The 15,039-nt window shown below is 36.7% G+C and overlaps 1 protein-coding gene across 7 annotated transcripts in view; it reads right to left on the reverse strand.

Annotated features, from left to right (window-relative positions):
* TCF7 (transcription factor 7) overlaps positions 1 to 15,039 on the reverse strand; it is a 163,102-nt gene that overhangs the window by 40,640 nt on the left and 107,423 nt on the right. For all 7 annotated transcript variants that reach the window (XM_039337488.1, XM_039337487.1, XM_039337484.1 and 4 more), the window contains exons 4-5: positions 7,547 to 7,679; positions 808 to 898 (exon numbers count right to left, since the gene is read on the reverse strand). In XM_039337488.1, coding sequence (XP_039193422.1) covers positions 808 to 898; positions 7,547 to 7,679 — 224 coding nt within the window. The remainder of the gene's footprint in view (positions 1 to 807; positions 899 to 7,546; positions 7,680 to 15,039) is intronic.

Genomic DNA, 15,039 nt, shown 5'->3' on the forward strand with positions numbered 1-15,039 from the left:
CCTTCCTTCCTTCCTTCCTTCCTGCCTGCCTGCCTGCCTTCCTTCCTTCCTTCCTTCCTTCCTTCCTTCCTTCCTTCCTTCCTTCCTTCCTTCCTTCTAGAATTATTCTTACAAACAATGTTTGCAAAAAATGCTTTTTTTCTCAATCAACAAAGAATTTTAGTTTTCACAACAAAAACTTCTCAGGTTTCCTATCATTTCTATCTTTTTATTACCTTGAAAAGCCAATTGCAAAACAGCTACACAGGTCTTCACACATTTTTTTGATTGCAGAGATGCATAACTAAAAATCATGGGGCCATATTTGTACTCCAAAGAATTCTAAAAGTTATTACCAGATTATAAAGTTTAATTTTATTTTTTTATTTAAATTTAGGCTTAAATGCAAATGAAATAAAATGAGATTGCCTCATGTTTTTTTTTCCTGGATCCAACTACTATTTTTTGGAGCATGCCAGCTCCTGCCAGGTCACTCAATAGCCATATGCATCTCTTGGCTCAGAAAAAGCTGTGTGCCCTACTTTAACAATCTAAATTCTACAATTTGTTTTTTCCTTATTATTTCAGAATGGCAGCAGAGGGCTGAGTTAATGAAGGTATTCCAATTCTCAATGCAATGATACTGATCAAAAAAAGTAGGAGAGCAAGAGAGAGAACCAATATCTCACTCAATATAAACTCAGAGATATAAACATGGTATCTGGGAAACATGCTAACATTCAGCTACTGTGAAGGATGATGGGTATTAATACATGTCTAGTGTTACTTTTTAAAAATGTTCTTCAGTTGAAGACCTTAAATACTTACCATCCCACAGAAGGTGTTATCTGTCCAACCCCACTGGGAGGGAGGGAATAAAAACCAGAAATATCTGATGTTTGAGAAGGACGGTGTACACCTATCAGAAAATGAAAACATGAGGAATTTTGGTTAGCTTTATGTCTATTTTTATATCAAAATGGATCCAAAAGATTCATGTTTGCTAACATCCAATAGCCAGTTAATTCATCTACTTACCCTCACCTTGTTCTTCCTACTATTTATTGCTAAGTTAAATATTCTTGGCCTTTCTTATCTGCAATATTCTTTTTGAAGCTTGCAAGCAAGTAGTCTAGAGGATGTGCACCATAGAGGAAATGAGTGAGACAAAAGTTCCAGAGTAAATATCTATAGATATTCACAATCATCCATATGATAGTTGTGACAAAGGTGGATTTTTCTCCAAAAGGTAATTGGACTTCAGTTCTGAAGAAGCTTTTTGGATGAGAAGGGAAAAGTTTTCAAAGAAAAAACCCCAAGAGAGTCCAATTGCCTTCTGGAAAAAGGCACCTTTGGGATATCCAGAGTAAGAGTAAGAGAGAATTAATAGAACATAGTCAAGGTAGAGCTAGGAAAGGAAGCAGTGTGGGAGATGAATGGAACATTCAATTTATCTAGAGAAGATAAAGTTGGTGTTATGCATAGTTGGGCAGAAGACAATAAATTTAATGGTATATAGGGAGGAACTTGAACAACACAAAATTAACTTCCTTTCTGCCCTGAATTATATTGCTAAAATGAAGAAAGCATGTAAGAAACCTGCTTGGATTTTTGTGGGAAAAGATGATGAGCTTTACTTGGCGCCACTATTCAACAAATTAAGTTTGACTCAGAGTTTTTAAATTCTACCTGTTTGTCTATCAATTCATGCTTTAACCCATTTATCCATTAATTAAATAAAAAAGCATTCCTACTTCTTAGCTTGATATTCGCTATATAGAGATGAAGTACTGTACTGAGAAGGCATATTTCATTGGGTTATTGTGAAATACAGAGAACATATATGAAGTGTTTTAGAATGAAATGTGTTCTGCTTCAGATGACCAGTCCTTCAAAGAAACATTCAAGTGTGATATTGGGAGATTTCAATTATACTGACATCTACTGCAAATCTACAAAGATTAGAAGGCCAAATAAGCTCTCCCCCCTTTTCTTGCTGGATTTATTTCTCAGAAGGTGGAAGAAAGAACATGAACAATTCAGGTTTGCTATCGTGGATTGAACCCTTATCAACGGGGATGGATTGGCTGAAGAAGTGAAAGAGATGATTATTTGAAGAGAACTGAATGAGTTATCATGATGTCCAAAAGAGAAGATCTGAAGTGATAAGTATACTTGAGTTCAGGAGAATGGATATTGATTACTCCAAGGAAAGAGAGATCAGGACAATAGCTTGAAATCTTGACAGAAAATTGTCAAGGAGGGAGAGAAAATGCCACAAAATGAGATACTGAAAACCTGATTATATTCTTATCACAATGCAAAATGGGAGAAATTTAAGCCAGGATGAATACGCACAGAGCTGTCTAAAATACTGCAGAGAAAAAGCAATAGGAAACAAAAGAGAGACCTATTACTAAAGAAAAAAAAATCAAGGTTGGCTTCAGAAACTTTAGGAATTGTGTCAGGAAGATAAAGCTCAGAATACGCTGAGGCTTGGGAGAGAAACCAGCCCCAAAAATCTTTGGTCATGTCTGAAACAAAGCAAAGTGAAAGAGAGGTGAATAGACTAGGAGGAAAAATGGAGAGCTGCTAAGTGAACAAAATAGAGCCCTAGTTGATCATCATTATATCTCTTGGGCAAGAAAAGATCTGCAACTTAGGACAGAAAAGAAGATTCTCCGTTGATACAAGGTGTTCTCTGGATGGGCAGGCACTACCTGTTTGTGTTTTGGGGATTTTTCTGAACCTACAGCTCCTTCTAGAAGAGTACATGGAGGCCATGGCTACTGGGGCCTTTGCCCAGCTGTCACAGGAGCACCAGTTGTGATCCTTACTGGTGCCAGAGAACCTGGCAATTGTAATTCATGTCCTTATCCCTGGCCAGATTACTATATTACCTTTTTGTAAAACTGCCCTTAAAGATGATATGTAAAGTGCGATTGGCACAGAATGCAGTGACCTGTTTATTTGATGGGCCCCGATGTTGGGGGCATATAACATTGATCTTGTGAGCCCTGCACTGGTTGCCAAAGATTTTAAGGTTGATTTGAGACAAAGAGTCACATTGGGCTTATGTAACTATGGTAGCTATGCTCCTAAACTTCAGTAAGAGTAGTTAACAGAAGCGCTTCGCATTCTCAGAGTAAGCTTGTTTGTTTTTATTTTAAGAAACAGTCTTTTAGGAGCACTCACAGAGAATTTCAAAATCCCTGGTTGACTTTCTCAATATGTCAAGTTATAAGTTGCTTTGCTTTTTATTCCTTAAAGAGCCAAGCTAGATTTGAACTATCTCACTCACCACTTCCTGACAGATTTGGATGTTTGCTCTTTGTGGAGCATCTGGTAACTTATGAATTGGTAATTATATTTTTCCCTCTTGTCTTTATGAAAAGCAGGTGAGCATTTCCAAGAGGTTAGATATGCTAAGAGTATTTTCAATGTGTGGAGAAGAGAATGAAACATCTTGGGAGATCAACTCAATATCTTTCACCAATGGTGAAAAAAGTAAGGTTCCAATGGTGGAAAAAGGTAAGGTTCTACATCTAGGCAAGAAAAACCAAATGTACAACTATAGTATAGGGGGTACCTTGCTCAGTAGTATAGTAACTGTGAGAGGGACCTCGGAGTCCTAGTGCACAATCACCTAAATATGAACCAGCAGTGTGCTGCAGCTGCCAAAAAGGCCAACACGGTGCTAGGCTGCATTAACAGAGGGATAGAATCAAGATCACGTGAAGTATTAATACCACTCTACAATGCCTTGGTAAGGTCACACTTGGAATACTGCGTCCAGTTTTGGTCACCACGATGTAAAAAAGATGTTGAGACTCTAGAAAGAGTACAGAGAAGAGCAACAAAGATGATTAGGGGACTGGAGGCTAAAACATATAAGGAACAGTTGCTGGAATTGGGTATGTCTAGTTTAACAAAGAGAAGGACGAGGGGGGACATGATAGCAGTCTTCCAATATCTCAGGGGCTGCCACAAAGAAGAGGGAGTCAAGCTATTTTCCAAAGTGCCTGAAGGCAGGACAAGAAGCAACGGGTGGAAACTAATCAAGGAGAGAAGCAACCTAGAACTAAGGAGAAACTTCCTGACAGTTAGAACAATTAACCAGTGGAACAACCTGCTTCCAGAAGTGGTGAATGCACCAATACTGGAAGTTTTTAAGAAGAAACTGGACAGACATTTGTCCAAAATGGTACAGGGTTTCCTGCCTGAGCAGGGGGTTGGACTAGATGACCTCCAAGGTCCCTTCTAACTTTATCATTATTATTATTATTATATCTGCAAAATCTGCATTGTTAAAAACAATGCCCAAACAATACCCAAAGGGGCTTTAGATATAGTCATTTTCAGTTTCATACCCACTTTTCCATAATTCCTGTGTTCGGCAGCCTGCTTAACCATATTCAATATTCAGGTTTGTTCTGGTTTTAGAGCTGGGGGGGGGGGGAATGAACAGGTAATTTCTAATTATTTCAGTGAAAGTGAAAAAAGATTGTTCCAAACAAACATGCTGAGTAATACTATGGGTGGAACATTTTTACATCTCACAAGGCATGTTGTTTCAGGAATGTTGCAATGAGATTGAATGTAAATGTCTAGGAAAGCCAAAACCCTTACAGGATTATACTATCTCTGAATGCAGGTAGAGAATAGGTTCTCTGAAAGATGTGCCTATTGGTGAAATGAAGACAAAGCAGGGGCAGAATGAAAAAAAAAAAAGACAGTATTGTTCTACGAAATTCTATCCTAGTGTTAGACTTTTGTTATACACTGGAGACAAATTCCTTGCGTGTCCAATCACATTTGGCCAATAAAGAATATTCTGTTCTGTTCTGTTCTATTCAACGTAACATTGCATTGGAGGTATGGATTGCATCTAGAGTATATGAGATAAGATGCACATGGAAGATCCAAAGGACAATGTATAAACTCTAATAGGCAATTAGGTTATGAGAAAGATACTATGCAAAAAAAAAGAGAGAAAGGGATCACTTTTCTCATATGCTTTTCTTCACCTGGGTTGGAAAATACATTCTCTGATAAGATCTGAGCTATTGTTTCCTTCTATGTGAAAAGATAATCCAACAGGAAGAGCGATTTACTATATAATCCTTTGTGAGCATGCCAAGTCAGAACAAATCTGTGCAGACTGTGCCAGGTATCCTCTGTCTTTGTATTAGTTCTTTGAGTAGATATGGAAGTAATTCAGTATTAAGACTGAGAGAGAAGTAAGTAACAAAACTAAACTGCAAGTGAAACTGCCTTGGCCTGTGAATCTGAGTTTTGGATAAATTATGAATTTAAATGAAAAAAGGATTTCCATTCATATTCTTGCTCTCACCATCATTTCACCTCAAACAAAGACTTTTATAGACAAAATGAGAGTCATGCGTTTATCCTTGGGTGCATCTATAGCTTTCTTGCCTATATATATAAAATGCATCCCTTAGTTCATTTAACAACAATAAAAAAATCATTCATGGAGTTTTAAAAAAGCAGTCCTAAAAGTATATGCAAAAAAACCCCAAAACCATATATAACTTCATTAATCCTCATATCAGTCAGTTATTCAATTTTCCTTTGTCTTGTGACAGCAAAACTGGTTACAAGAAACAGAGTAATCAAACATCTCAGTTGTTAATTTCATATTTAAATTTTGATATCTTTGTACCATGGTCTCATTTAGTTTGATATTTTCACTAGTGCAGAAATATCATGATTATATGCCTTAATTTATAGATTAATGCCATCACTCAATAACCAATACCACACAATGAAACTGTTATTAAAATCAGAAAATTAATTTATATTGAAATTTTAAAGACTTATTCTTTGATAGTAATTAGTTAATCAGAGGAAGATGTCACAACATAAGGAACAGAGTTGTGGTCTAGTTCAGCAGCCCCCAACCTTTTGGGCACCAGGGACTGGTTCCATGGAGAGAGGTTTTTCCATGGACAGGATGGGGATGCCTGCATCCCGTGGATGGGGCTTTGCTTGTTTGTGCAGCCCGCTTTCTGGCATGCAGTGGCCCGGTGCCGATCCATGGACTGGGGTTGGGGACCTCTAGTCTAGTTCTCATATATTACAACAACAGGTAAAGCTATGGTGCAACCAAAATTACCAAAATTACAATGTACAGCTTAAACTTAGTCATTCAGAGAATCAATTCTCATTCTCTAAATGAGAAGTAAGGGACTCATGACTAAGATCTTGGAAGTTTTCATTATTTCAATGATAATGATGATTATGATACTCTCAAAGAGCATTAGATCATTTTCTGATCTAAACAGTTCATCCCAAATGTACCTGGTTTCTTTTTCCAATATACCCTACACAGTACAAGCTAGTATGAAGATATTCTTGGATTTCAGTTAGAAAATGGAAAGTAGTGAAAAGTTAGAATATTTTTTACAAAAACATCACTCTTTCCTGATCTACAAATTGGGTTTCCAATCAATGGAAATACAGGTAGTTACAATGGTCCAGTTAGTGACTGTTCAAAGTTAAGTGGTACAGAAAAGAGTGACTTATGACCATTTTTTACACTTATGACCTCTGCAACATCCCCATGATCAAATGATCAAAATTCAGACGCTCGGCAACTGACTCATAGTTATGACAGCTGCAGTGTCCCAGAGTCACGTGATCATCTTTTTTGTCCCTCTGACAAGCAGCGTCAATGGGGAAGCCAGATTCACTTAACAACTGTCTTACTAACTTAAACAACTGCAGCGATTCACTTAACAACTGTTGTGAGAAAGGTCATGAAATGGGGCAAAACTCACTTAACAGTTGTCTCGCTGGGCAACAGAAATGTCGGGCTCAATTGTGGTGGTAAGTCAAGGACTACCTGTATATGTTAGAAAGTTCCCAACAACAAATATTCTGTATTTATCTTTAGGGTTTGTGTGAATGCAACAAATGTGGGTTGAGCTATTTCTGAGGCACAGGGAGTCATATGCAGTCAAATAAACTCTTGAGAATGACTTATGGTCAGCCAGGTTAAGTTAGCTGTGAATTTCTGTTAACTGGCTGTTATAATAGAGGTCTTAAAACGAACATAGTGAGATTTTTTTCTATTAAAAATGGAATTTGAAGCAATAGGGCATTTAATTTCCTAAACTGCAGTATCATAGATACCCCCAGTGATCCTGCTCTCTGCTTCTCCATTCTTAAGTATTAAAACACAACGTTTGTTTGGTTACATTACTTTGTTTTATATGTCTCAGAAATTTAGTATCAGATCACAGGAACTTTGAAAGGAAAAAAATTGGCCTCGAAAACGCCCCAAGATTGTTTCCGTATTCCACTTCTCTACCCAGAGTGAATACATTTGTCGGTACAGAGCATGCAGTTCAACCACCAAGACACATGAAGGTTGTATGTAAAAATGGGCAGAATCCACTATGAAGCACAGAGTTGGGAAGTGAAAGTCTCTAGCACACATCCCAAACTTCATGACTATGGCTAAATGTCCCACAGCACACACTTTTTAACACACATCTTTTTTCCAAGAGTAGCATCATCACAGGAGAGGTGAAGAATTAGTTACCTTGTTTCTGGTTGATGTCGGCTGGCAGGTGTGGTGAGTGGGAGCCATGGCTGAAATGTTCATTGGTATATGGGATGAGTGGAGTGAGTGGATGGACCCCATGAGATGGCTGTACTACGGGAACCTTGTTAGACTGAAAAACAGAAGTCAGAAGAGAGAGGATTTAGAAATGCTAGCCTTTGCACCCTGTAAATTGAGGATGCAAGGGAAAAGAACCCAAGTCAGAAGTATCCTAAAATTTCTCTCTTCACCCCTAAATTACTAATCATCAGTTACAATACAACAACTTGCTTAGTAGATAACAAGAAGCTTTGGAGATGAATATGCAAACACTAATACTTCAACAGAGGTATGGTAGGGAACAATTATTCCAGTCTGACTCTGTCTTTATTAGTGAAATGAAAATGAATTAGAACAGGTTTGCCAAATGTAAGATTTACTTTAGTAATTACCATGCTTAGTAATTAACTGCCTAAACAGAGCTCTTGTTGTGCGAACTGCTTTTGCCAGCATCCCTCAAGATGATTTTTTTGCCACAGTCTTCTCATGTGAAGTGCTTACCTCCATTAGCCTGCCAAAATTAGCAAGTCAATTTATTTTGTATACACTTTTTACATCAATTTTTTTGCTAGACATTTACCTATACCAATGGGAATCAAGAAGCATTCCTGCTTTATTGGATACCAAGCATCTCATCAAATCTTGAAACTTTTAGAAGTTTTGCACAAGTTAGGATGGCTTTAAAGGAACTTTTCAAACTAATACCTTTTAGAGTTGGAGAATGGGAGTTCCTTTACATCAGGGGTCTTCAAACTTGGCCCTTTTATGACTTGTGAACTTCAACTCCCAGAATTCCTGATGGTTGAGGAATTCTGGGAGTTGAAATCCACAAGTCATAAAAAGGCCAAGTTTGAAGACCCCAGCAATATATGTTGCCGAATTATAGTCTTCAGCATTTCCCAACATAACATTCTGGGAATTATTGTTCAGCAGTGATAATTCAGCAACGTCTACAGAACTATTGCTTTAAAAGATTGTGACTATGGGAATAAAACCATTATGTGAAAATCATGCTCCTCTATACTGTACAGTGTTGATACCAAGGGAATACCCAGGAAACTGCATACTGTAAACTTTATATGTACTATATACTGTATATGTACTCACAAAATGCCTATACCTGAAGTAGATCAGAGCAGGCCTGGAGAAAAGCAGTTTTCAATGTACTGCTGAAAAGTACCATGAACAGTTGTGAATCTGCATGCTTGCAGAAACACATTCTTTGTGCTGGATAACCTTGTGTTATCCAACAATGTTTTGCCATCCAAATTAGTGTGTGAGGAATAGCACAGAGCATCTGAGCTAGATGCATTGAGTTCTACTGAGAGATTTTTCAGCTGTGCAATAAGTGTACTCTCATGTGAAGTTACTCTACAACAGTGAACTGTCTTTTAAAGGACTGATAATGCAACAGAGTGATCTTTTGTACTGCACAGGATCTGCAGGCTTTAAAGAAATGCATCAAAATGCATCTTCCTTATCGTGTTAAAGGGGGACAAGGAAATATATGCCCACATTTACCAGGCTATTATGTTGCAGTTATTTTTTTCAGTTGAAAAGAAAGAATTGGGTGAAAAGTTTAGGTTGAAAATTATCAACGTTTTCCAGCTGCAGCAAATTCAGAGGAACTTGTTTTCAGATGAAAAATAGTAGTTGTGTTATTAGAGAAATGCATACAAGAATCTTCCTGCCTGCCTCAAGCATTCTTACCATTTCATACTTGCCCAGTTTCGCCCATGGTTGCCTTTATAATGACATTGACAGTACCAACGCTGGAAAAATTGAGGTTTGTCATTCCGAAAAGCCCGCAGAAAAGTATGTGGTGGGGAACAATAGGACTATCAAATACAGGATATTCACTGATTATTGAAAATGGAGTCTTGTAAACTGCCACATTCCTTATATGAGCCCAACAGAGAAAACTACTACCAAACAAGAGTAAACAAGCAAACCACCACATCTATGTTTGATACTGTCACAACTGGCATTTTATACATATACATTGAATACATTCAAGGCAATTAATATACTGGAGAAATAATGAACTCAGCTTGTACAAGCAAGGGGGAAAAAATAGACATGGCGACAAAGTTCCAGTTCTCAAATTAAGTTGGGTGGAGCCCAGAGGACAAGAATATATTTTGATCACTCAGGGTATATCATTACTGCGTAATCAACAAGTAAGACCATCTGAACAAGGGGTCACGAATCAAAACATGGAGCGAATGAGCCATATTAAAATATATAGCTATTCATTAGTTCCATATACACAGGAACTAAGTGATTTGCAGATCTATACGTGCAGCAGGTAATTAGAACAAGTCAATCAAGCCACATACTATTAGGTTAAAAAAAAGGCGCTGTATACAGGAAACACAAATCTCTGTACAAATAAATTGCCCAGTTATTAACTTTAACTCATTATTGACTTATCCCTGATGTCCCTCATATATGAAAATATATGAAAACCATAGTAGAAATTGTGAAAGCAAATTCAAAAGAATATGAACATCTCTGCATATACCTAGAAATGGAATGGGACAATTTGCCGCAGCCAACCTGCCACGGCCAATTCACTGCGGCCAACTCATCATGGCCAACCAATTCACTGCAGGACAATTCAGCCTGGCCAACTCACCAAGGGACAACTCACTGCGAGACAATTCAACAATTCAATTGAATAATTCAAAATAATTTTAAAAATTGTTTAATTTTTTGTCATTCATATTTCATTTTGTCCCTCCTTTGGCATCCTTTCTTTAATGATTCTATTCCGCTATTTCTGTGATATTACTGTAACTCTTGTCCCTTGGCGAGTTGTCCCACAGTGAGTTGGCCATGGCGAGTTGGCTGCAGCAAGTTTTTTGTGGTGAGTTGGCCATGGCAAGTTGATATGGAACAGACTTATACACACTTTAACACTTGCATTGCAGGGAAGATTAAGAACTCACCCCACTGCAAGTGAGGATGGTTCATTATCAATTGCTTGTCATCTTGGTGTCAACACTAGCACCAAGACATATTACTATTTTGTTGATGAGTATGATGTCAATGATACTATTGTAGATTCATTGTACATGTTGTAAACAGTATAATGTATTATGGTAAATTCAATTACCATAAATCTTATGGAAGTATAAACTGAAACATTACGTAGCATCCATATTTTCATTGGACATTATATTTTCCTGAGATTTTTCATGGGAAAAAATGAATAAATTCCAATATAAAGACTATAAAATACAAAATAAATTGAAACAGAATAAAGAAAATAAATCTTTTCTAATACCATAACTCTGAGATCTAGTTTGGAGCAGTGGTTAAAGGCACTGGGTTAGAACTAGGAGACTGGATTTTAAACTCAGAGACTGCGAGTTGCTCTCTACCTAGAGGGGAAGGTGTTGAAATGAGCCAAAAGAAAGACTCTACAGTGCACTGAGCAAGCAAAACTGAGTAAGTAGTTGAATATTGAAACCCGCCACTGAAAGTTAGCTTAGAGTACCCATGCAAGATCAAAGATTCTTTGATACATTTTGGATTTAGCTCTCTCTATTCTGAGGTGCAGCAGAATAGATAGAAAGGCTGCAGGGACACAGCTCAGGTGAGATTTTTATTTTCCACCTTGATGAAAGTTCATGAAGAGCACAAATGAACCATAGGGACACAGAAGCTGAAGCCAATAAGAGAAGGGCCAAGGTTCTGATGCAAGTGGAATCATACTGTTTTCTATGCAGATTAAAACATTTTAAATGTAGCACGATAAGCAAAAAAATACTTGCAGAGACCTAGACTGGGCAATGTCCAGTTTGCACCAGTTCAGCAGAACCGGTAGCTTTGTTGCCCAGGCCCAGGATGGATTTCCAGAAGTGGCATCCACACAGAGAACCGGTTGTTGACATATTTGAATCCCACCACTAGTCTAAGGACTTGGAATTATTGTAGTCACATTTCTATGCATCACACAAATTTTGGATTTAGTTTTAAAAGCTTGGTGGGAACAGGTACCTGTCCTTTAGAAAAAACAAACAAAAAAGCACCAGTCCTAGGATTGCCATAATGTTAATGCTAGTTTTGGCACAACTGGGTTTAATTTATTTCTGCTCAACTCTGAAGGTTTGAAAAACAAAGCTAAGATATTTAAAAACTAGAACTTGTTTAATTTCAGTTTTTCCAGCTTGCAGTTGAATTTAACGATCTTTGTAGCAATTAGCTCCCCCTCATATTAATATAGATATATAACATTTTGATCCTACATCTTGATCGTAAGGTTTTTCTCCCTGCAGAATTCCACTGGTTCATAGACCTCTACTGAGGCCAACCTGTATAAGCAAAATGATTAATGTTTTTGTAGATCCAAGGAGCTGTAAGGTTCAGTTTCAGCCTCAAACCACAAGACTTTACAGGGTTTTTAAAAATTTAATATGACAACCAGGCTCCTATCTTTGTTTTTTTTACTAATTAAATTCCCTTATTAAGTCTACAAACTTACTGACTGTGGCCCTAATATAGCATCATAGCATCTGCTGCTGCCAACTTCATAATGCCTAGAGGTCTGAGGTCCTACCTTCCATCAAATTAACAATGGAAAGCAGTCTTATTTTCATCCAGAGGCAAGAAGTGAAGTAGAGAAGCCAGCTAAAGGAGCCAACTCAATTCAATGAGATTTAAATAGTGAACTCCATAGTGTTGCAGTCTGGAGAATAAATCGTGAAGCACAGAAAGACAGGCATAACTTTATTAAGACAAGAGATTTCCTACATCATTTTAAATCTGCTTGTATCATAAAATACCCTTGTGAAATTTAATTAGTAGGATTTAAATTCCACTTCCTATGAATTAATATATAAATTTGGAGTAGCTAAAGAGGTTTTATCTGACTATTCTTGCATCTGATAAATGAAGCATTTGCTGCCTCTTCTCCTTACAGACAGTTGTCATATTAGATACGTTGAAATATACCTTTCCTGAATATGGGAAAGTGTACACTCCCTAAGCAACAAGTATAACTCAAGCATTATTTCATTGTTTCCAAACCTTGGGTGTTCCATATGTAATGGACTCTATCTTGTTCAACACCGATATGAAGTGTACCATATGTCAAATATGGTATCTTAAAGACAAGCACATTTATTATGATATAAGGGTAATGCATCTGTTAGGGGCTGGAAAGTCTCCATTCTAACAAATATATTCTTCTGGAAATTGTTGCAATATATTCTAACAGATATATCCTTCTGGAAATTGTTGCAATATATTCTGCTGTGCTAATTTTCTTACAAGTTTCTGTACAAGTTTCTTATTTCATTACTTATACAGATTTGTCTATTTAGACCTTGTGAACATTTGTTTTCAATATGTTTATTTAAATGTAATACATCAAGACATACAGGTTCTATTTCTTAATTTATACATATTAGAGAAGGTCTCAACAGTCTAACATTCCTAACTATTTATCTAGATCACATTTCCCAAACTTGGCAACTTTAAGATGTGTGGACTTCAACTCCCAGAATTCCCAGCTGGAGTTGAAGTCCACACGTTTTAAAGTTGCCAAGATTGAGAAATAGTAATTTACATATAATGTGAATGATTAGTGATAAAAATTGTTATAAGATATACAAAATATTGAAGATGGTATTTAAGAACAGATGGGAGAAAACATTTCAGTTTTAACATTTGAGAACAATGGAAAGCAATTTAACAGAAAAGCATGAAACCAGTTCATATATAGTTTTGTTAAATTGATCATTTACAAAATGTTTGTGCCTACAGTATTCACACCATCTAAGTTACAAGTGAAGTATGACTTGAAACAAGTGGAATATAAATTCTTATTTGGACCATCAGCCAGTCTCTTCTACGGACTCAGAATGATAATACCAAAGAGTGTAAAAAATTAAATTAAAGGGAGATTTGTTGCCCTCAATTCCATTTAGGCTCTATGTTAAAAAAAAAAAAAGGTAAAGTCATGGATTTGCCCTCCTGGACATTCTGGTATTCACAGTGAATGGCCACCAGCTAGCATATAGTTGCTGTTGGACAATCCTGGGGCTTCTTTTGTTAAAACAAGAGAACAACAGGAGAATAATTTTCAATTTTGAAACTAATCTTAGCTACGTATCAAAGTTTCATAAAAGACAAAGATTTATTTGGAAAGAAATCAACAACAATATTAAGTTTTGAGAAACTATTTTAAGTAATTTTATTGTAAAGTCATGTTATTGAAAATTACCCCACTGTTTTGAAAGCCTGTGTGTATTCAGTTCATACAAACACGGTCACTATTTTTTAAATTTAAGAGGTAGGCATAAAAAAAATATCCACCTTCTTTCTTCTTACCATCCTTGCTTCAAAGTGTTAACTGAATTCTCTCCTTTGCTTGGCAGATTCAGCTGCTCCTCAAATTACAAGGATTCTGATCCAAGGACAGTTTTCCTGTGGGTTTCTCTGGGATTTAGAAGTGGCGCTAAGTGCTTTCCAACAGCTTATAGGAGGTTAGCAGCTAGCTTAAATGCTTGGCACGTTCCCAAAGTTCTTGTGGACACACACCTGCAATCTCATTTCTGTTATTTACCAGGCACACATTTTAAAGAGATAAGCAGGTACTGCCACAGTCAATCAAAAATACATTTCATGCTAACCACACCATTCAAATAACTTAACAGACATGGGGCATCTGACTTCTGTGGTGAACCTCCCCCCTTAGCAGGGTCTGCAAAGAGAGAGGAAAAGCTTTCTTGTGCTGGGAAAGACATCTGCAGTCTTGAGAAAGACGAAAGGATTGTCATTTGTATTCAGTTTCTCAGAAAATTCAGTTTTTTCTTAAAGATAAATGCTATTGATATGCTGGGGAGGGAAGCATATGTACAGTGGGGGAACATGATTTCATCTGAAAAAGTTTAATTAGAGAGGAACTATTATTGGTGGTCCATTTTCTTCCCTATATATTTAGATCAGCAATTATGTTTAAGGAATAAAGTATCTTGATGATAATATCTTTATCGGACAGAACATTATTAATACCAGTATTCTAACTGTGGGAATACTCTCCTTGCAAATATAAGTTGATGCCCACTTTTTCAGAATCAACATAACCTTTAAGAAATTAATCAAGGTTTTGGCTGATGTCTAAACCATATTTAACTTTTTAGAATAAGTATAACTATCATACATGCAGGAGCAGACAAGGATAAAGCCATTAAGAAATGTACCAGACTTTCTATTCTTAGAAAGAATTAAACAAAAAATACCCAAAACACTAGAGCACTATTTCTTGCTTGGAATATTACTGTTGTCATCCTATGCACTGACAATTAATCATCTTTTTTGTTAAATTTAGGCACTTAATTTTTTATGCTTGCTGCGATAATGCATTTTAGCTAAAATTATTATTATTATATGTTAGGATGCTAAGACTTCAAATGCTCTAACAA

The sequence above is a fragment of the Crotalus tigris genome, unplaced genomic scaffold (genome assembly GCF_016545835.1).
Source record: "Crotalus tigris isolate CLP2741 ecotype Arizona unplaced genomic scaffold, ASM1654583v1 scf7180000017680.1116333, whole genome shotgun sequence".
Classification (NCBI taxonomy): Eukaryota; Metazoa; Chordata; class Lepidosauria; order Squamata; family Viperidae; genus Crotalus; species Crotalus tigris.